The 21182-nt window shown below is 41.7% G+C and overlaps 3 protein-coding genes across 3 annotated transcripts in view; all 3 read left to right on the top strand.

Moving 5' to 3' along the window:
- The window catches only part of LOC137136989 (muscle M-line assembly protein unc-89-like), a 296309-nt gene continuing 275127 nt past the window's right edge, over window positions 1-21182 (top strand). Inside the window, exon 1 of the mRNA XM_067522829.1 lies at window positions 1-131. Within this exon, the coding sequence (XP_067378930.1) occupies window positions 95-131 (37 nt within the window). The 5' untranslated portion in view covers window positions 1-94. The remainder of the gene's footprint in view (window positions 132-21182) is intronic.
- Window positions 3821-9672, top strand: LOC137137066 (V-set domain containing T-cell activation inhibitor 1-like). The gene is made up of 2 exons (XM_067522952.1): window positions 3821-3994; window positions 9253-9672. Exons 1-2 carry the CDS (start codon window positions 3958-3960, stop codon window positions 9600-9602), a joined length of 387 nt encoding a protein of 128 aa, XP_067379053.1. The 5' UTR covers window positions 3821-3957; the 3' UTR covers window positions 9603-9672.
- LOC137137007 (butyrophilin-like protein 2) lies at window positions 9835-17181 on the top strand. The gene is made up of 4 exons (XM_067522861.1): window positions 9835-10330; window positions 12401-12727; window positions 15639-15959; window positions 16042-17181. The coding sequence occupies exons 1-4, from the start codon at window positions 9976-9978 to the stop codon at window positions 16131-16133; spliced, it is 1095 nt and encodes a 364-aa protein (XP_067378962.1). The 5' UTR covers window positions 9835-9975; the 3' UTR covers window positions 16134-17181.

Below are 21182 nucleotides of genomic sequence, written 5' to 3'. Positions count from 1 at the left end.
ACTAAAGTGTCAGTAGATTAGAACCATTCTGAACCTGCAGTTAGTTTAGGAAGAAGCTGATTTAAGGAGGATTTGTTGCAGTTTTAGCAGGAAGATGAAGATGTTTGTGGAGTTTGTGATCTTCATACACGGTAAGAGAAACTTCCTTTGTCCCACACAACTGACTTTAGTGGACTGTCTGCAGTCATCTGGAATGGAAGCACAGCCTTTGTCATCTGAAGTAACTGCAGCTCTGTGGCTGCTGATGAAGCTTCAGAAAAGAAACATACATATATCTGATCTGTGGGAAGCAACAACTGTTTTTGAAGCAGAAATGGGACAAGCTGCTGGAAACATCCAGAAAATGGGGTCCAGTCCCTGGACAGGTCTCCAGTCTGTATCAGTGTCCACACAGACAGACACACACAGACAGACCACCATTCACTGTAGTTAAGTAGATTTTTCAGACCTCTGTACTTGAGTATTTCGTACTTTTCCTACATTTGAACACAAATAACTTTCTACTCGTTACCTCTTCAAAACAGGCTGCTTACTTGTTCTATTGTGTTTGAGGGGAAACATGGAGTGTTGTTCTTCAGCTCTGCTCGGCTGTTTCTCAGGAACAGTTCATCACACCAGCAGCTTCATACAGTGTGTTATCTCAACAGTCCAGCTGTGTCCTAACGTTAGCTCAGTAACTACAGGACCCTCCCTACATGTTTGTATGAACATAGAATGAGTTTACTCTCCACATGTAGTTCAAACCACAGGGTCAGTGGTTCGACTCCCAGTCCAAGTGTCCCTGGGTAAGACACTGAACATCACAGTTGTCCCTAGTGTCTGCTGCTTGTTTGTAAGTCACTTTGGATAAAAGTGTCTGACTGTTGTCAGTAGTGTTGGTAGAAGAGAAACTGTAACACTGGTTAGTTTGTTTCCTATAGTGACTTTGTTCCAGTGTGTGTGTGTGTGTGTGTGTGTGTGTGTGTGTGTGTGTGCATACAGCCAGGGGGGCTTGTCCCCAACACAGCAGAATATTTTGCTTTATCAAATAAATGCTCTTAGAAATTCACTGCATAAAGACAAAGTCATTGTTTTCACCTGTTGGTTGTGGTTGTGGTCTCTGGGATCTCTGACTTGTGTTGATCACAAAGTTACTGACCCTGAAAACTGATTAGCACATTGGAGCTGAGTTAATGCTCAGTATTTTCAGAATATACATATTTAATATCATTACAAGTGAGTTGGTCTAACAATATTAAAATGAAAATATTTATATGACATCAGGTCCAGTTACACAGAATTAGCTGATAGAAATGTACTTTTTACTTTAATCATTTTGTTACATTTCATTTATCACTTTCACCTGAGTAAAGAAGTTTAATCAGTACTTTAATTTAAAGGTATTTTTACTTCTACTTGAGTAAAGAATGTGTGTACTTTGGCCACCACTGCACACAGAAAGACCACTACAGGATATGTGGCAGGAAAAAAATCTCTGATCTCTAATTCTTTCAGTGAATAGTGGTGGATGAATATAGAAGAAGTTTCACAGCTTCTTTTTTCTTAAAACATCTAAACATCATGTCAACCTGCTATTACACAAACTATGTGGTTATGAAAAGCATCAGAACTAGGAGCTGGTTCAGAGTGAATGGGCAGTTTTAACAATAAGCTTTATTAAAGAGGAAGGTTTTAAGCCGAGACTTAAAAGTAGAGAGGGTGTCTGCTTCCTGAATCTGAACTGGGAGCTGGTTCCACAGGAGAGGAGCTTGATAGCTGAAGGCTCTACCTCCCATTCTACCTTTGGAAATTCTGGGAACCACCAGCTTGAGGTTTTTAGGATATCAGGGGTGGAGATTTCAAGTACCAGGAACAAATCCTTACATTTTAGTCATTGCCAATACTGAGTACTGTTACAACTGATTTCCTTCTAGTATGAGTTGCTGCACAGTAAATGCTCGTCCATCAACTAAGCAAATCCCACAACAACAGAAATTGTCATGGATTCCTCTGACAAATCAAAGATGGTGGTGACAGGTGTTTAATAAATGGAGCAACTTTTGCTGAAAATAACAAAAAGCAAAGGTAAAAAGAAGAACAAAGCATAGATTGAGATGAGCGTGCATGTGCGTGCGCACGCTTGTGTGTGTGAATATATTTTTCAACAACATCTGATTCATCAGTGTGAAGATTTGTTGTGCAAACTGCAACAACAAGAGGGATCAGAAGAAATATGAACAAATTTGAAACAGAAATGTCCACACTTTGAATACGTGGTGTGTGTGTGTGTGTGTGTGTGTGTGTGTGTGTGTGTGTGTGTGTTTAGTTAAGTTCTTGTCCTGCAGCATGGAAATTGCTGCTCTCTACAAATGCACCTGTTACACTTGGTGCAGATGTTAGAAGACGTCTTTTTTTAGGTCTGTGTTGGGCAGGAGGCACATGACACACATCCCTCAAAATGATTTAATGTTTGCTACTTTTGAACAAGTGTGAAGTTCTTTAGGTGATTTATTTAAAAAACAGAAGCAAAATGTTGTTGTAGGATGATGTAATAGTTGTTTGTACTTGTACATTGTTGCCACTGAGGTGTCCAGAGGGTAGTAAATGTGAGGAGGCCACAAGGGTTAAAGCACATGGATCTGCAGTTCCTCTGATCTCCACCAGATGCTGCTCTGATCAAACTGACTGTACTGAAGTGAATGAGAAACTTCTCTCTACAAAGTCAAAACCACTAATTTATTCAAACTTTTTCAGTAAAGACAGAGTAAGTGATGAACAAACATGTATTTTTGCTTTATTCCCTGGTGGAGCTGCAGACACCAGCTCTCATCAACAACTACACTGGTTTGTGTCCAATCAGAGCTGAGTGTGTGTGAAGAGAGTAGATCAACAGGTGTGAAAATATGAGGAAAGTCAAGCTGCTCCTCTTTCCTCACAAGTGATCTGTGCAGGTGTGGACTTGATTCCAGAATCAGTGTTTCAGTGAGACCAGAACCATGTTGATGAGACCTTCTCAGTCTTTGTCACAAAGACAAAGTCATTGTCTCCTACAAAGACCCCACACTCTGGGACACCTGGACAAATGGCTTCTAGAGCTGATGAAGAAAACCAAGTAGAGACCATGACCTCTGTTAACTACATGCTCACTCAGACAGTGTTATGGTCCTGGGACACTTCACATTTGGAGTCCTGACCTCTGTCCACCACAACATTAAAACCACCATGTTAATGTGTCTGATGATGTTTGTGAACAGTAATGTGATTGTGTGTGTGGATTTTAGATTTTACACATGGAAACAAAATGTGTCTTTGTTGAAAACACTAGTTAGTAGTAGTAGTACCTCAAAAGTAGTAGTTGTATGTGGTGTTAACAGTGAGACAGCTTAGCCAAATATCAAGCAGAGTAAAAAGGTCAATGGACACTAACAAGAAAGGTGAAAGGTGGAGCTGTCAGGTGTAACACTAAGAAGAAACACAATCATTTACTATCAGTGTCATGACACCAAAGACATACAGTGGCAACTGAAACTGAATAAAGGGAAACCAGTTAAACTCATGAGACACTTGTCCCTTCATTTATTAAGGAAAATGATCTCATCTTAAATATTTGTGTGGGGAATAAACCTCTAGGATTCTCAGTACGTTTGAAGGGGGAATTAGAGTCAGATGTGTCAGTCAGTGGATGACAATCAGACCCTACAAGGGCAACCATCATCAAAGCCATACGATGTCACTAAAGACATCATCAGTACATAGACACATCACAAGCAAACATTACATAAAACAAGTAACTAAACTAGCCCCATTGGTTGGTTCATACAACAAATGAAGTACAAATGAGAATGAAAGCATGAAGCAGCAGTGACATGTCTGCAGGGATCAGAGATGGTTGCTAGTGGAACTGACACTGTGTCTACACAGACAGTATAACATGAGCAGCACGTCAGCAGAACTGATGTCCTGAAGCTGTTTGTGAAGATGAAGATGTTTGTGGTGTTTGTGATCCTCGTACACGGTAAGATCACCTTCCTCCCTCTGATCTGACTGATCCAACGTCTTTAATCTTTATTTGATTCCTCTTGAACTGATCCATGTGTTTGTTGGATGAAATCCTCCTGGATGTGTCAGACTGTCCTCAGTTGTCTTCTTCAGGATTCTGTCCCTGTAGCTTCTTCATCTTCTCACAGCTTGTGTTCCCAGCAGTAACAATGATCCTTTGCTGTGGTCTTTTTGCTGACAGCAGCATCAGATGTGGATGGAAATGTTGGGCTTCATTCAGACAAATGTTGAGTTTCCAGGCTGCTCACACTGCAGAGGACACATTCACTTTGTCCCAGTCCTTCAACACCTGTCCAACCACAACACCTTCACATCACTTCTTACAAGATTGAAACAAACCAAGTCAAAGCTTTGATTTCTTCTCCTCACTGAGAGAAACACATGAAATGTCTCCACGTCTCCATCAGTCCTGTCTTTTCTCTGAGTATTAGTCCTCCTGCTGAAGACGTGATGGACAGATGGAAGGAAAAGATGTGAGGATAGAGGAGTTCAGCAGAAGTGAAAAATGATATGAAGTTAATACACAGAAATTGGATAATATATTGACTTTATGTTAGAAAGTTGGTAAATAGATTTTTTTGGTGTCAAACCAAAACCTGTGTATCATCCAAAATAAGATCACAAAGATACTTCTCTGAGTTACACATATACAAAAATTAGAACATTCTCTATTTAATTGATAAAGAAGAATTTATTTTCTTCTCTCCCAGGTTTTCTGTAAATATCTGGCTAATTTAAATGTTTTACATGTAAAAAAGTCTTTGTGCATCATTCATATTCAAAAATCTATTTGAGTTTTTAAATTGTGTAGTTGCTAATATAAAGGGAAAAATAATAAAGACAAATAATTTAAAAAATTGAAAATAGATAAAAACAATGATGAATAAAACATGAGAAAATTTACAAAAGAGAATAAAAGAAAGTAAAAGATAAAATAAACGACATGTTAATAAATGCTATAACTGAATAGTGGACATTAAATACTTGAATCAAATCCAGGCTAGAAGCTGCCTCTCTAAAGGTTTTTGTCTTGCACTTTGGAACAACTCAAAGACTCGAGTCAGAGGATCTGAGAGCACAAACTGGTTCATACACTGGAAGCATGTCAGACAAGTCGGCTGGTGTAAGACCATGAAGAGCTTTAACAACAAGGAGGAGAATTTTAAAATCAGTACAGAAGCTGACAGGCAGCCAGTGTAAGGACTTTAAAACAGGTGTAATGTGTTCTCTCCTTCTGGTTCCTGTCAGGACTCGGAATCAACTGTAACTGGTTTATGAGGTATTTGGGTCGACCAGAGAGGAGACAGCATTACAATAGTCCAGTCTGCTGGATTTAAGAGCCTGCATTAGTCTCTGTGTCACTCAGACAGAGAAATGGAGCTAACAGATACAAGTTAAAAACTAATGGTCCTAAAATTGATCCCTGCAGAACACCGTAAGTTATTTCAGAGGTTTTTGATTTGGAATACTAGTTTCAAGACAGAACTGCTGGAAAAATAAGAAGAAAAACCAGTTATACTGACCGTTCCAGACAGTCCAACATGTTCCCTCAGTCTATTTAAAAGATGCTGATGGTCGACTGTATCTAAAGCAGCACTTAAGTCCATCATTAATAAAACTGAGGGTTTATTGTTATCTAGGTTAAATATGATGTCATTAACTACTTTGACTAGGACTGTCTCTGTACTTTGATGAGGACAGAAACCAGACTGAGACATTTCTAACTTGTTGGTTGTGTTAAGACATTTACATTTACATTTAGTCATTTAGCAGACGCTTTTATCCAAAGTGACTTACAAGTGAGGTACAAGGCAGCAAAAATCTAAGTCAAGGAGAAAACATCAAAGCAAAGTCCTATCAGAAAAGTGTTCACAGTTCACGAGATGCAAGTGCGAGAAAGAGCAGAAAGGATTATTATTATTTATTTTATTTTTTTTAAAATAGATTTAAGTGCATAGGAAGATGCAGAGGAGTTCTGTTTTCAGCAGTTTTTTGGATATTGGGAGTGAGTCAGCTGAGCGTGCAGAGTTTGGTAGCTTGTTCCACCATCGTGGGATCATTGCGCTAAACAGTTTAGCTTGGTGTCTTCTGTCCGGTGTTGACCCCATCAACAAAGTGTTGCAGTAATCGAGACGAGATGTGACCAGCACCTGTACAATGAGTTGGGTTCTATATTCCGTGATGTAGGGTCTGATCTTCCTGATGTTGTAGAGAGCAAATCTGCTGCCCTAGAGACGGAGGAGATGTGGTCCTTGAAGCTCAGTTGGTCATCGATGATGACCCCCAGATTTTTGGGGACAATCACTGTAGCTCCAATGTTGATGCTGATGTTGCGTTGAAGGTCTGGCTGGGAAGACAAGGACTTCGGTCTTGGAGAGGTTGAGCTGAAGATGTCTCTCAGTCATCCAGACTGAGATGTCTGAGAGACAGGCAGAAATGTATGATGAGACAGTGGAGTCGTCCGGTGGAAAGGACAGGAAGAGCTGTGTGTCATCAGCGTAGCAGTGATAGGAAAGACCATGTGAGTGAATGATGGCACCTCGGGATGAAGTATAGATAGAAAAGAGAAGAGGACCAAGAACTGAGTCCTGCGGCACACCGGTAGAGAGGCTATGAGAGTGAGACAGATGCCCCCGCCAGGACACCTTGAAGGTTCATCTCGATGCCAGAGATGCCCAAGTCAGAGAGTGTGGACAAGAGTATCTGATGGTTCACAGTGTCAAAGGCTGATGATAGATCAAGTAGAATTAAGACAGATGATTGACCTGTGGCTTTTGCAGCTCGAAGATATTCCACAACAGTCAGGAGTGTTGTTTCTGTGGAGTGACCCCTCTTGAAGCCAGACTGGTTGACATCGAGGAGGTTATTCTTGGAAAGGAAGTCTGAGAGTTGGTTGAAGACTGCTCGTTCCATAGTCATGGACAGAAAAGGAAGGAGGGAGACAGGTCCGTAGTTCTCCAATACAGAGGGATCAAGAGAAGGCTTCTTGAGCAGTGGGGTAATCAAGGCCTGTTTGAAAGAGGTTGGAAAAGTCCCTGTTTTGAGAGATGTGTTGATGACTTGTGTAATAGCTGACATTAGTGCAGGTGCAACTGCTTGAAGAAGAGTGGAAGGGATTGGATCCAGAGTGCAGGTGGTCGGATGATTAGAGAGGAGGAGGGTGGATACGTCATCCTCAGTCAGAATTGCAAATGATGAGAGCAATGCAGTGTTGGAAGAGGTTAGATGGATGTCATCATCTGGAGGAGAGAACTGTGAGCTGATGGCTGCCACCTTGTTGGTAAAGAAGTTGGCAAAGTTGTCAGCAGTGAGAGAGGTAGATGGTGGAGGTGAAGGTGGGTAGATGAGTGATTTGAAAGTGGAGAACAGCTTTCTGGTGTCCGTGGTGTTGCTGAGCTTCTCCTGGTAGTAATTAATCTTTGCCCTGGTGACACTGTGAGAAAAAGGTACAAGCAGATTCTGATACTCAGCAAGGGCAGATGGAGTCTTGGATTTGCGCCACTTCCTCTCAGCACTCCTGAGCGTGTTGTGGTGTTCACGGATCCTGTCAGTGAGCCACGGATTAGAAGGTGAGAGACGAGCAGGTCTCGAAGACATGGGACAGAGACAATCCAGACATGATGAAACTGTATTGCAAAGGCTGTTTGTGGCTGCATCTGCATTGAGGATGGAGAGGTCCTGTGTTGGGGGCAGAGTTGCGGAGACCAGCGAGGAGAATCGATCCGGGTTGAGAGACCTGAGGTTGCGCCGGAATGTTACAAGTGTGGGAAGGTCTGGGGATAAAGACTGTGAGTTGAATGAAGAAATGATCTGATACATGCAGAGCAGGGACCAAGATGTTGTCTGTGGTGCAGTTCCGGGTGAGGATGAGGTCGAGGTTGTTGCCAGCTTTGTGGGTCGGAGGAGTGGAGACCAGACTCAGGTAAAATGTGTTTACAAGAGCAAACACATCAGCTGCATGTGGTTTCTCTGGGTGAATATTCAGGTCTCCCATGACGATGAGAGGAGTAAGAAAATTGCTAGTTGTGTAAAAACTAGTTTCTCTAAACTTTTTCTTCAAAATGGGACATTGGAAATAGGTCTGTAGCTACTGGGTGTGGATGGATCTGAGCTGCTTTTTTAAAAACAGCTTGAACAAGTGCACTTTTAAGAGCTGCAGGGAAAAGTTGGTAACAATAGTTAAAACCTCAGACATTCTTAAAAAGGAGGTGGGAATTGGGTGAAGAGCACAGGTGGAAGACTTTAGTTTAGATAAAACCTTCCTGAGTGTTTCAGCATCAACCAGAACAAAACTGTCCAGTGTGTCTTCACATTGTCCACATGTCTCTGTAATGGGACTGTGTGCTGGGCTGATGTCAGACCTGATGGTGGCTGTTTTCTTTTGGAAGTCGTCTTCAAAGTCCTCAGATTTAAGACCATCTGTGGTTCATATGGTTTTTAATTGGGTTTAAAATGTTCACAGTTTTTTAAAAAGCAAAAACACACCAACATAGATATATCATACTTTGACCAAAGCTCGACCAGGAAACATAACATTCACATTTTCATCAATATAAAAACCTAAATATTGACATGAATCTGCAAACTTCAGGTTATGTGATCCAACCTTAAACTGATAAATGTTATAGATGAAGAGGAAGTCGTGAAGTGAATTATTTCAGTTTATTTTTGCCAATAAACAAACTCATTTTTACACCATTCATCAACATGTGAACATAGATGTTTTCTCTGTTTCAGGTTGAGGAATATTGAAGGTTCACAAAGCAACAATCTCATTTCTAGTTTCTCTGGTTCAGTAAAAATGTTCTGGACATACAGCAGTTACATTTTAGTCCATCAGAATATGTTACATCCCACTGAGCCCTGTGTCAACTCACTGATACTTTAAAAAATACTTTGATATGTTTTCACCACCTACAATGAACAAACATACACATTCATGTGTTAATGTGAAATACAAAGTGTGATATGTTATTAAAAAATCCCACTGAAAACCTCTAACCAGTGAGAACCAGGATCCTGAGTTGGTTCTGGTGTTTGTCAGTGTTGTTGGTGTTAAACTGTGGTGATGTGGTTTCAAAGCAGCCTGATCAGCTGCAGCGTCCAATCACAAACAGGACCAGGTTAGTTTCTGACTGACCTGAGGACGGACGAGTAATGAGACATGAAATAAGGCTGCTGAGATGGACCCTCTCTGTCTGTGTGTCCTCACAGTTTCCCAGCATGTCTCAGCTGTGGACATGTATGAAGGGGACCAGTTTGTCCTGATGCACTGTCAGTTTCCTACTTCTGAACTGGTCGACCCCACAGTGATGTGGAGCCGCTCTGATCTCAGTCCTTCAACCGTCCACCAGCGTCAACAGGAAGGTGATGAACTTAAAAACCAGAACCAGCTTTACAGCGGCCGAACATCGATGATGCCTGATGCTCTGGAAACTGGAGACCTCAGTCTGAATCTGACAGAACTGCAACTGTCTGACAGTGGAACCTACACCTGCTCCGTCAGAGAGTTTGGATTTCAACAGACAGTGACAGACGTACATCTGCAGGTCAAAGGTCAGTGACAGGTCAGAGGTCAGTGCTGTAGATACAGTTCAGAGGTCAGAGGTCACATTGTTCTTCATGTTCTCCACAGAACGATTTCCATCGTGGGCCAAAGTTCTCCTGGTTCTCCTGGTTCTTCTTCTGATTGTTGCTGTGGGTCTTTTAGTACATTTCCGTCACTATTTCATGTCAGGTATGTCTATACTACTACATTACCCATAATGCTGATGGTTCACATCTTTACTCTTGTTGCTCCTTGACTGTTGAGACAGACTGAGAGTGAGGAACAAATCAGAACCAAACTGAGAATCAGTCACAATAAGTAGTTCCTGAGTGTCTTCATGGGACAGTGAGGTCCTGTTACCATCAGAGCTGCTGCTGCTGTCTGTCCACATGATGCTGTGCATTGTTGTCCTCTCAGGCTACCAGGTGGAGGTGGATTCAGGGGTGGAGTCTGTCCAGCTGCCCTGTAAAACCACAGTTTGTCTGCCTGTATACGCCAGAGTGCAGTGGAAGAACAATAAAGACAAGATGATACATGTGTATCAGAACGGCTCTGACCAGCCTGAAGAACAGTTCTATTGTTACAAAGGTCGAACAGAGATGAAGAGAAACCTGCTGAAAACTGGAGACCTCAGTCTGACCCTGAAATACCCCACAGATGAAGAAAGAGGAGCCTGCAGCTGCACCATCTACAGCAGGGAGGGAAACATCCTGATGAAGAAAGTAGTGATGCTCCAGGTCAAAGGTCAGTTTAAATGTTTATGATAAGCTGTTTTCAGTCTTGCACTGTGTCTGCAGGTCCTTAAAAAGTCTTCAAATGTCTTAAATTCTGGTTGGACAGATCTTAATTATTTTAGTCACATCACCTCAAGAAATCCAGTTCACACATCCAGTAGAGGAAACACAAACTATGAGACCTGAGACCTCCAGCAGATTGTAGGAGCACTCGTTTTTGTACCAGTTCATCCTGCCTCAGGACCACGTTTTCTGTTAACACGAGCTACTAATTCACTGCCCACTTGTGCTACGAGGACTTTAAAACAAACGTAGACTTCATGGTCAAACTAACAGGCTGGAAACACTGCAGGGTCTGGTGTCATGGAGCACAGAGCCAATCAGAGTGAACTGGAAAGATCCAAAACTGAGACCAAATAGTTTGTTGTGAGTCTTTAAGTGAGTCTAAAGTGAGCTAACATGATGTGATTTGAACAGTTCAGCTCATCTTGTTGTTAGTAACTTCACAGCTAGTTATCGTCACCATATCAACTAGTTAAACTAGAGCTACAGTAACTAACACTGTGCACCTTTGACTTTTGTTACTAGTTTCATCTTTCAGAGAAAGAAAAGACAAAGTCAGGATGCTACAGAAACATGGAGAAAGTAAAGACAGTCAACAGAAAATGTTCAGGTCCAACTAAGTGATGGTTTTTAAAGTTGGAATCAAACGAGTTTAATGTCAAAGATTGAAAGCTGCTGTATAATAACTGACAGACAGAATGAAACAGGAACAAACACTAACAGCTGTTCATTTCATCAGTTTGTCATCACAACAGTAAAATGATCAGGTAGTTTTAGTTGTGAGCAGCTGAGAAACAACAAGAGTTATTAGGTGTCAGCTGTAGTAGCAGCAGCTCTGGTCAAATGAATCACTTATGGAACCTTTGATCAACTTGGTTAAATGTAACTGGTCTTATTTGTCTGTCTCTGAAATGTATAAAGAACCAAAGACAATCAATAAACAGACATAAATTGATGAATAAATGAATAAATATGGCGTCTTACTGCTGTGTTTTGAGTTCTGATTTAAAAGACATTAAATCTGGAGTCAGACACAGTTATAATGGAAGATTGTTCCAGAGAGTAGCTGCTACTACACAGGAAGCACAGTCCCCCCATCTCTTTATCTGGTGTGAAGAACCTGCCAGTAGGATCTTTTCCTGTGAGCACAAGGATCTAGATTGTGTATGTGGCTTTAGGAGGTCGGATTAATAAGGTGGAGCGAGACCTTTCAGTGCCTTAAAAACCAAAGTTAAAATCTTCAAATCGATCCTGTGGGAGATTTAAAAACATCTGTATCAAAGCAAAGTTTTCTCCCAAATCTCAGCTGATTTCAGTCTCACACAGCATTTTCTGATCAGACTCCTGTTGTCACACTGTGTATTAGTTTGACCAGGCTTTGGCAGGAACATGATCAGGAAGTTCTCAGTGAATTCAGAAGGCAGATGCTCTCATATGATTCCTGATCCATGTCCAAAAGAGGACGTGTTGTCAGCTGACAGACAGTGTGGTCCTGCTGCAGCAGCAGCATTTAAAGCCTCTATGGTCTCTGATATTTCAGAGGGATTTAGTTTGAAAGATTTCAGTCGTCTGAGATCCTACAAAGATCAGGCTGATTTAGAAATGATTAGAGTGATCAGATTGATCCAGATTCTCCTAGAAATGTCTGAAAGCTTTGTTTCATTTCATATCTATCAATCTGCTCCCAGATCCTCCATCAAATCTGATTCTGTCAACATTTAGTTTGTAACTTTCACTGATAGGAAACAAACATGTGTTTGACTTCATATCATTTACTGAGTGTTAGTGAAGTCAGATGATGGGACAGTGATTCTCTGTCAGAGACAGGAAATAAAGTTTTAACAACCAAACTGAGGGACTGAAGACAAAGACAACACTATCTCTGTTACATGGAGACATGGAGACATTTCAGACTGGAACCAATCAAACATGTTTTCACTTCATCCACTCAAAGAAAATGTGTCAGAGCTGCTGCTGCTGTCTGTCCACATGATGTTGAGCTTTGTTGTCCTCTCAGTCCAACAGGTGGAGGTGGATTCAGGGGTGGAGTCTGTCCAGCTGCCCTGTAAAACCACAGTTCACCTGCCTGAAGACGTCACAGTGGAGTGGAGGGACAGTAACTGCAGGAAGGTCCATGTGTATCAGAACGGCTCTGACCAGCCTGAAGAACAGCACAGTTCTTACAGAGGACGAACAGAGATGAAAAGAAACCTGCTAAAAACTGGAGACCTCAGTCTGACCCTGAAATACCCCACAGACTTGGACAAAATGACCTTCACCTGCACCGTCTACAGCAGGGAGGGAAACATCCTGATGAAGAAAGATGTGAAGCTCCAGGTCAAAGGTCAGTTTAAAGTCTTTATGCTAAGCTAACTGTTGTTAATCTTTATACTAAGAGAAACTGCAGTATTACTGTTAGTATGTTTCTATGAATGTATTTCACTTTATTTAATCTTCTCTAATCTCAAATCAAGACACTTGTCTCTGCTCAGTGTGAATGTGTCTGCTCTGCTGTCAGACTGGTCAATGAGTCTGTGTCCCAGAAAGCGTCCACAACACCTGTCCACAGATTCCACAACACCTGTCCGCACTAATGCCAGCTATTACACAAGTCATCAACACATCTCTCAAAACAGGGACTTTTCCAAACTCTTTCAAACAGGCCTTGATTACCCCACTGCTCAAGAAGCCTTCTCTTGATCCCTCTGCAGTGGAGAACTACAGACCTGTCTCCCTCCTTCCTTTTCTGGCCAAGACTATGGAACGAGCAGTCTTCAAACAACTCTCAGACTTCCTTTCCAAGAACAACCTCCTCGATGTCAACCAGTCTGGCTTCAAGAGGGGTCACTCCACAGAAACAACACTCCTGACTGTTGTGGAATATCTTCGAGCTGGAAAAGCCACAGGTCAATCATCTGTCTTAATTCTACTTGATCTGTCATCAGCCTTTGACACTGTGAACCATCAGATACTCTTGTCCACACTCTCTGACTTGGGCATCTCTGGATCAGTTCTAAACTGGCTTCAGTCTTACCTATCGGGACAAACCTTCAAGGTATCCTGGAGGGGGCATCTTTCTCACTCTCATAGCCTCTCTACCGGTGTGCAGCAGGGCTCAGTTCTTGGTCCTCTGCTCTTTTCTATCTATAGTTCATCCCTAGGTGCCATCATTCACTCACATGGTCTTTCCTATCACTGCTACGCTGATGACACACAGCTCTTCCTGTCCTTTCCACCGGACGACTCCACTGTCTCATCGCGCATTTCTGCCTGTCTCTCAGACATCTCAGCCTGGATGAGTGAGAGACACCTTCAACTCAACGTCTCCAAGACCGAAGTCCTTGTCTTCCCAGCCAGACCTTTGATGCAACACAACATCAGCATCAACATTGGATCTTCAGTGATTGTCCCCACTAATTCGGCCAAAAATCTGGGGGTCATCATCGACGACCAACTGACAACGACCAACATCTCCTCAGTCTCTAGAGCAGCAGATTTGCCTTCTACAACATCAGGAAGATCAGACCCTACATCACGGAATATACAACCCAACTCATTGTACAGGCGCTGGTCACATCTCGTCTTGATTACTGCAACGCTTTGTTGATGGAGTTACCGATATCCACAATCAAACCCTTGCAGATGATCCAAAATACGGCAGCTCGCCTAATTTTTAATCAGCCAAAAAAGACCCATGTCACACCACTTTTTAGATCTCTACACTGGCTTCCTGTAGCTGCTCGCATCCGGTTCAAAGCTCTGTCTCTTGCTTACAGGGTGGTTAACTCGACAGCTCCCGCTGACCTCAACTCACTCATTCAAGTTTACAATCCTTCTCGCCCGCTGCGGTCTGCCAACGAACAACGTCTGGTGGTCCCTGCACCGCATAGAAGACACCAAGCAAAACTGTTCAGTGCAATGATCCCACGATGGTGGAACGAGCTACCAAACTCTGCACACTCAGCTGACTCTCTCCCAATATTCAAAAAACTGCTGAAAACTGAACTCTTCCGCATCTTCCTATGCACTTAAATCTCTAAAAAAAAAAAAAAAAAAAAAAAAAAAACCCTTTCTGCTCTCTTGCACTTGTATCTCGTGAACTGTGAACACTTTTCTGATAGGACTTTGCTTTGATGTTTTCTCCTTGACTTAGATTTTTGCTGCCTTGTACCTCACTTGTAAGTCGCTTTGGATAAAAGCGTCTGCTAAATGATGAAATGTAAATGTAAATGTAACAAATCTAACAAATCTATTCAAACCAGTTCCACACTGGAGCTTGAACTGCAACAATACAGGAAATAAAAACAGCTGCACATCAACATCTATTTCTGTTCTTTCCTGGATCAGAAACACATTTCATATCACAGTCCACAACAAACTAAGTCCAGTCACCAAATGATGATCAATGATCAGATAACTGACCATGGATGGATTATGAGACAATGGACAATGTCCTTGAGTCTTTCTTCATATAGGAGTCAGACCCACACTGTATGTGGACAAAGACTCTTTGTCCTTGTTCTCTTGTCATTTTGGTTCTAGTCAGACTCCTTATGTCCTTTGTGGCTGTTTGATGCTCAGGTCCAGAGCTGCCTTTGAAGATGGTCCCACAGACCCACAGTGGACATGAATCAGGGACATGCAGGCTCTGGTTCCCACAAACACAGTCACTTATCACTGATTGGCTGAAATAAATCTTTTTGGTGGATGATACGAGCAGAGAGCTAAAGAGAATTCACTAAAGATCATTTCCTCAGATTTGTTGATTGTTCTGCTGAGACTGTTCTCTAACATGAGCCTAATAGATGTGTCCACAGGGGGCTTTAGAACCATTTCCAAACACTTTGGTTTAAAAAAGCAAACGTCAGCCTGAGAGAGAAACAGTTACTGACCTCAGTGAGCTCATAGTTACTGCAGCTCTGAAGGGACCTGAGTGAAAATCTACCAGTCAAAGCATTTCAGAAGAATTTATTAACATTTGATGTTTGGAGATGGAGGATGGAGTTGCTATGGTAACAGCTTCTAGCTGCTGTTGTTGATCCACACAGTTCTTGTTGCTGCAGAAGAAAAACAGAAAAGAAAAGTTGATCAAAGTCCAGTTGAAGTTTGGAGAAGAAGTGAAAGAGAAGAAATCCCCAGACAACTTTACAAGTTCTTTCACCATCACATGAGGGAATTTCTCTTCTTTCACTTCCTGTACTGACTCTGATCCTCATCTGTTCATCCAGTGATGTTGTGCTTTGTTGTCCTCTCAGACTGTAAGGTGGAGGTGGAGGAGGGAGTGGAGTCTGTCCAGCTGCCCTTCAGGACCATTGGTGACCTGCTTGAGGACGCTACAGTGTGGTGGAGGGACAGTATCAACAGGAAGGTCCACAAATATGAGAACTGCTCTGACCAGCCTGAAGAACAGGACGGCTTTTACAGAGGCCGAACAGAGATTAAAAAAGACCTGCTGAAAACTGGAGACTTCAGTCTGACCCTGAAACACCCCACAGTCAGAGACACAGGAACATATGTCTGCAGAATCTCTGGTAGGAACATCTGGAGAATGAAAACAGTGCTGCTCAAGGTCAAAAGTGAGTTTCCTTATATTTGTTTCTTTTTTGTTGTTGTTCTTGTTGTCTATCTCTCTCTGACTGTCTTCTGTCTCCTCTGCAGAGAGAACTCAGGACAAAGATGAGACAGTGGACATTAGGAACAGAAGCAGCTCCACTGATCCAACTCCTCTGATGGCTGATCAATCCGTTTGACCAGTCTGTTGATCAATATTTGATTATTGATCTGATCTGACTTTGGATCAGAGACAAAATGGAAGTGAAGGAGCTGATGGATGAAGACACTTTGTCTTCTTGGTCACTCTGACTCTCACTGATGAAGACAGGAGGACACTCTTCTTCTTCTTGAGTCTGACTCCTCCTTGAGATGGTTGGTGAGCTGTGTGTTGTTGTTGGTCCTCCACAGATCCAGATCTACACTAGATCATATTTGTTATCATGGATCCAGGTCTGAAGGATAATGTCATTCACTGTTGCACATTGTGTTTAGAATGTTCCATCATTTATTAAAAAACATCCAGATAAAGTAGTTTTTGTGCAGTTGAACAGACTCAGAGCTGCTGTGGGTCATTTGGTGCCTTGAACACACTGACTTTACTCTGTTTTCTCTGGTTTGTAGCTTCCAACATTTGATTTTTTTATTGCTACTAAACTACATGATCAGTTAATGAATAAAAGAAATGAAATGAATGTAATTTTTGACAGAAATCAGGTTTTGAATCCTTGAATTTATAAATGAATTAAAATGAACAAGATGTGAGGATTTCAGATGTCTGCAGAAACTTATGAGGCAAATGTGGAACAAATCTGGACTGGACTCAACAGAAATGTTTTAAAAGTGGGATGTGAAGATCCTACTAACAACATCTGCACAGATGTTTTAGCTATGACAGTCTCAGTATGTGACAGATCAATAAGGAAAATGGATTCTTGTGTTTCTTTTCTCTCTTTACAAACTATTGTGACAACTGATGTAGATTATTTAGTTTGCGCCCCCTGCTGGAACCAGCTGCCTCCATCAGTTTTTAGGTCAGACTGAGGTCACACTCTGATATCTAAACATAGATCTTATGTGTCATAGGTTTGATTTCATCCACTGCTGCCAGTTTGCATGAAGGATGAGGATGAACTCACTGATGGTTTTAAGCAGTAGCAGCAAAATTATTCTTAAAGTGATTTTTCATGTGACTTCTATCAATGCAGAACAATAAAACAACAAAGTCTTCTTCATGTGAGCTTGTGTGTTGCACAGATTCTGTTTTCTGCTCTGTGGTAGGACAGGAAGAGGTGTGATGCAGAGAAGCTGCTCCTCAGTCTTTGGAGCTTCATCCCTACAACATGCTGTGTTGCCACCACCACCTGGTGCAGATGTTTCTGCATCTGAGCAGCTGGTGAACCAGACAGTGGCACAGTTTGTGAAGATGCTCTCCATGCTGCCAGAGGTGCTCTGTGCCAGCAGGCAAAGCAGGTAACTGCTCAGTAAAGTTAAACTATGTACAGCACTGAAGGTGTGCAAAGCAGTCCCAGACCTCCCTAAGAGGACCCCGACTGTCCCTCCAGAGCAATTTACAACAAAGTCATCTCAGGGCACTTTACATAATAAAGTCCAGACTACACAAGTATTTAGAAGCAACCCAACAATTCCCCCTTGAACAAGCCATAGGCAACAGTGGAGAGGAAAAACTCCCTTTAATGGAAGAAACCTCCAGAACCAGGCTCAGGGTGGACGACCATCTGCCTTGACCGGTTGGGGTGAGTGGAAAGTGAAGAGAGAAAAGAAAAGAGCAACAAAAAGCAACAACAACATTATACAGGTTGGTAGGACACAATATTAACAGCATGTAGTGGTGACAAATAAATGTATAGTGAAAAAGAGGAGAGGAGCTCATTGCACTTGCAGGAGTCTCCCAACACTCTAAACCTATAGCATCTTAAGTAGGAGCTAGTTCAGGTTGACTGAGCATCAGTCTCATTACACTTCCTCCCTTTGGACTTTTATTTTGTAGCCCTATTTCCCACTTCCTGTTCCTAGTCCTGTTTTTAGCTTTACCCTTCATTATCCCTCTTTATTGTTTGCACCTCTTCCCCTCAGTATTTACGTCCAGCCTTCCCCACAGTTCCCTGCCAGATCCTCATCATCTCACTTCCAGCCAATGTGCTGAACTCTTGGTTTAGCTGATTGTAGCAATCCTGTATATTGGACTCTGTTTTCTAGCAACTTTTGATCTGAGGTGTGGTCTGTTTTTTCATCCTGTCTCCTAGTTATTTTTCTGTGTGTGCATTTTTTGATAGGCTTTGTTCTTAGTCCTTTAGGTCTGAGTGCAATTTTGTTTAGTTGTTAATTCCTGCTCCATATTTTTGTTGCATACATCTTTTAGTTCATTGTTTGCATTTAAACCTAGTTGCTTCTGTATTGTGTATTTTATTTCCCGAGTTACTCTGCAGATTAATGTTCAGTGCTGCTAGTTCTTTGTGTTTATACATGTACATTAGTGTTTTAGGTTCTTCAGTTAAGATGGTGTCCCAGCGTTGATGTTTGCACCCACTCTCTGGTTTAGTAGTTTGTGCTTCTTGTTCATGTCTTATTTTGTTAGGTGTGTTTCTGTTTATTAGTTCCCTTAGTCTTTTCCCGTGTGTTCATTCTGGTTTAGTAGTTTGTTTTCTCATCTGTGTCTTATTTTGTTAGTTGTGCTTTATGCTCATTTTGTCCCCTTAGTTTTTAGTGTTAGTTGGGTTTCTCGGTCAGTAATTTAGGTTTCGTGGAATGAATTTTAGTTTCTTATAATTTGTCTTGTTTTCATTCGGTTTTGTGTTCAAGGTTGTTTCCCTGGGATCCGTGTTGCTCAGCATATTTCTATTGTCAGTTACGTTTTCCTCTGTATCCTCCCGTTAGGATCGACTTTTAACCAATAAACGTGTTTATTAGTTCAGTCTCCTCACTTGGGTCCACCTGCACTAATTGTGATATCAGGTGGGAGGATGTTTTTGTGACAGCACTAGTTTCTCAAAGTATTTTATGATTATGGCTGTTAGAGCCACTGGGCGAAAGTCGTTCACACACTTCACACGTGATTTTATTAGGCAGAGGAATGATGGTGGACGATTTTACACATTTTGGACCAGCAGCTTGTTGGAATGAAAGGTTGAACATTTTTGTAAACACCTCTGTGAGCTGGCTGCCCCTGCTACAGTACCCAGCCAAGTACTTTATCTTAGGACATCAGGCAGTGTGGTGTGGTCAGTGGATGGCAGATGGTTGGTTTTATCAGTCAGTGTGTTGATGCCATTCTACATGCTGTAGTAGCTGTTGCTGTCAAACTGTTCTTCAATTCGCTATTTAGACTTGTGGGGGAATAAAGTAAATTTAGTCATATGGTTAGATAATTAGCAAACACTCAACCAAGATGGGTTTATTGAAGAAGTCACAAAGAAGACAAGAGGTCACAGGTTGTGTCATGTTTAGAGGACTGCTTAAGATCACCGTAGGCACTTTGTTGTTACAAGGCCCAAAGCAGTGTAGTAGATACTGAGTCCTGGGGTCACAAGATCTACAACAAGGTGCAATAAAAGGGTTTTATTGCTTCTCAACTGAGAAGCTCAACAATCTTCAGATAACCTAGAAAGGGACAAGAGTGATGTGAGCTGCCTGCACCTGGTTTCATCAGTCATGTTTTGTGAGGGTGGTTCCTTTCTTGGGTTTGAGTATAAATAGAAAGCTTTGAGAGATACAAGTCAGAAGACACCAACATCCATGTGTTCTTCTCCATGCTGGCATGTATTAAACTGAGATGGTTCATCACGCTGAGTTCTGTCTACAATTCTTCCAAGAAGGAAAATTTCTATCACAATTTGGCGACGAGGATGGGATGGACATTCTGCTGATCATTGCCTGAGTCCAGACTGAAGGTTACTGGGAAAGTTCTGCTCTGACAAACGGAGGTCTGGATCTTGCCTGATGTCAGGGACAGGTGGTGGACAGAGAATGCTCCATTCAAAAAAAAAAAAAGAAATAAATAAAGTGAGTACAGCGTTATGAACCATTTCTTTTTAGTAGTAGGTCACTGAGGTTGTGTAAAGACTGCGTGGTCTAGAATATACATTTAGATTCGTGTAAAGCCTGTGTGGTAACGAACAATTGTCTGTGTAATTCCATGTATTCTGAAAGAAAAAGGAAAAATAAAGTAAAAAGGTGAAGTCAGGGAAATAGATACATGTATACTACTAAGAAGTACCATCCTGAATAAGTAAATAAATGAATCAAAAATACATATGATACATGTAAATAAATAAATACCTAGATATGTTATCTTAGATATATGAAAGTATAAAGTTTGATTTAGGTTCCATTTGAATACAATGGGCATATGACTGAGACAATACAGGAAAAAATATATATGAGCTTTGTGATGACTCCTTCAGTGTCTAGTGTGCACAACCCACTGTGCTAACTATAAGGTAGTTGCTCGGAACGAATGTTTCATACAAACTTCCTGGCTGAAGTTGAAGTTAGTGTATGTGTGATAAGATCCAACCCTACGATGAGATGGGAAGATCAGTATGAGAGAGTAAGTTGTGTGTAATTGATAAGCCCATTGAAAGTTTAAGCACAAACCAAAGTGAGTCAAAAAATGGGGAAATTAGAAAAATGATCTGATCCTCTTACAGGCCCTGCTAATGAAATAGCAGATAAATGGGGAGAAAGTGTGATTAAGGATGTTCCACTTTGGCACCATATAAAACAAGTGTTTCCCTTGTATGCTACACTAAGTACAGACTGTTTACAATGCCGTAAAGTAATGTTATAAGAAGGAGAAGAGGAAGTAAAAAGAAAGGGAAAGAAAGTAGGGAAGAACAAAACAGATTGGCACTCTTTCAAAATTAGGAAAGCAAGGCAGAGAATTTACTGCCACAAAATCCTCAAGCACAAGGGCTCGTCTACAGACTGTGGCAGCCGGATGAACTGAAGGAGGTGATAGAGGAATTACCTGATCCCCAAAGAACTGGTGGTGGGAAGTAGGTTGCAGCAATGCGACAACTACTTGCTATGTATAACCCAACTTTGCAGGAGGTGGAAGCAGTGTGTTGTAGATTTTTCAAGCTACGAAGGCCCAACATCTGACCTGCTAACTGGTCCAAGACTGCACCATGGGATTGCAAACATTCAACACCATAACTGGCTTCATGGACACCACCAGGTTGGGGAGTAAGTCAACCATTGCTATTACATCTGTGATGGCTATGGAC

This window comes from Channa argus, chromosome 12 (assembly GCF_033026475.1).
Source record: "Channa argus isolate prfri chromosome 12, Channa argus male v1.0, whole genome shotgun sequence".
In the NCBI taxonomy this organism is placed as follows: Eukaryota; Metazoa; Chordata; class Actinopteri; order Anabantiformes; family Channidae; genus Channa; species Channa argus.
Note: the sequence above shows the minus strand (reverse complement) of the source record. Positions and strands in the feature narration are given on the sequence as shown.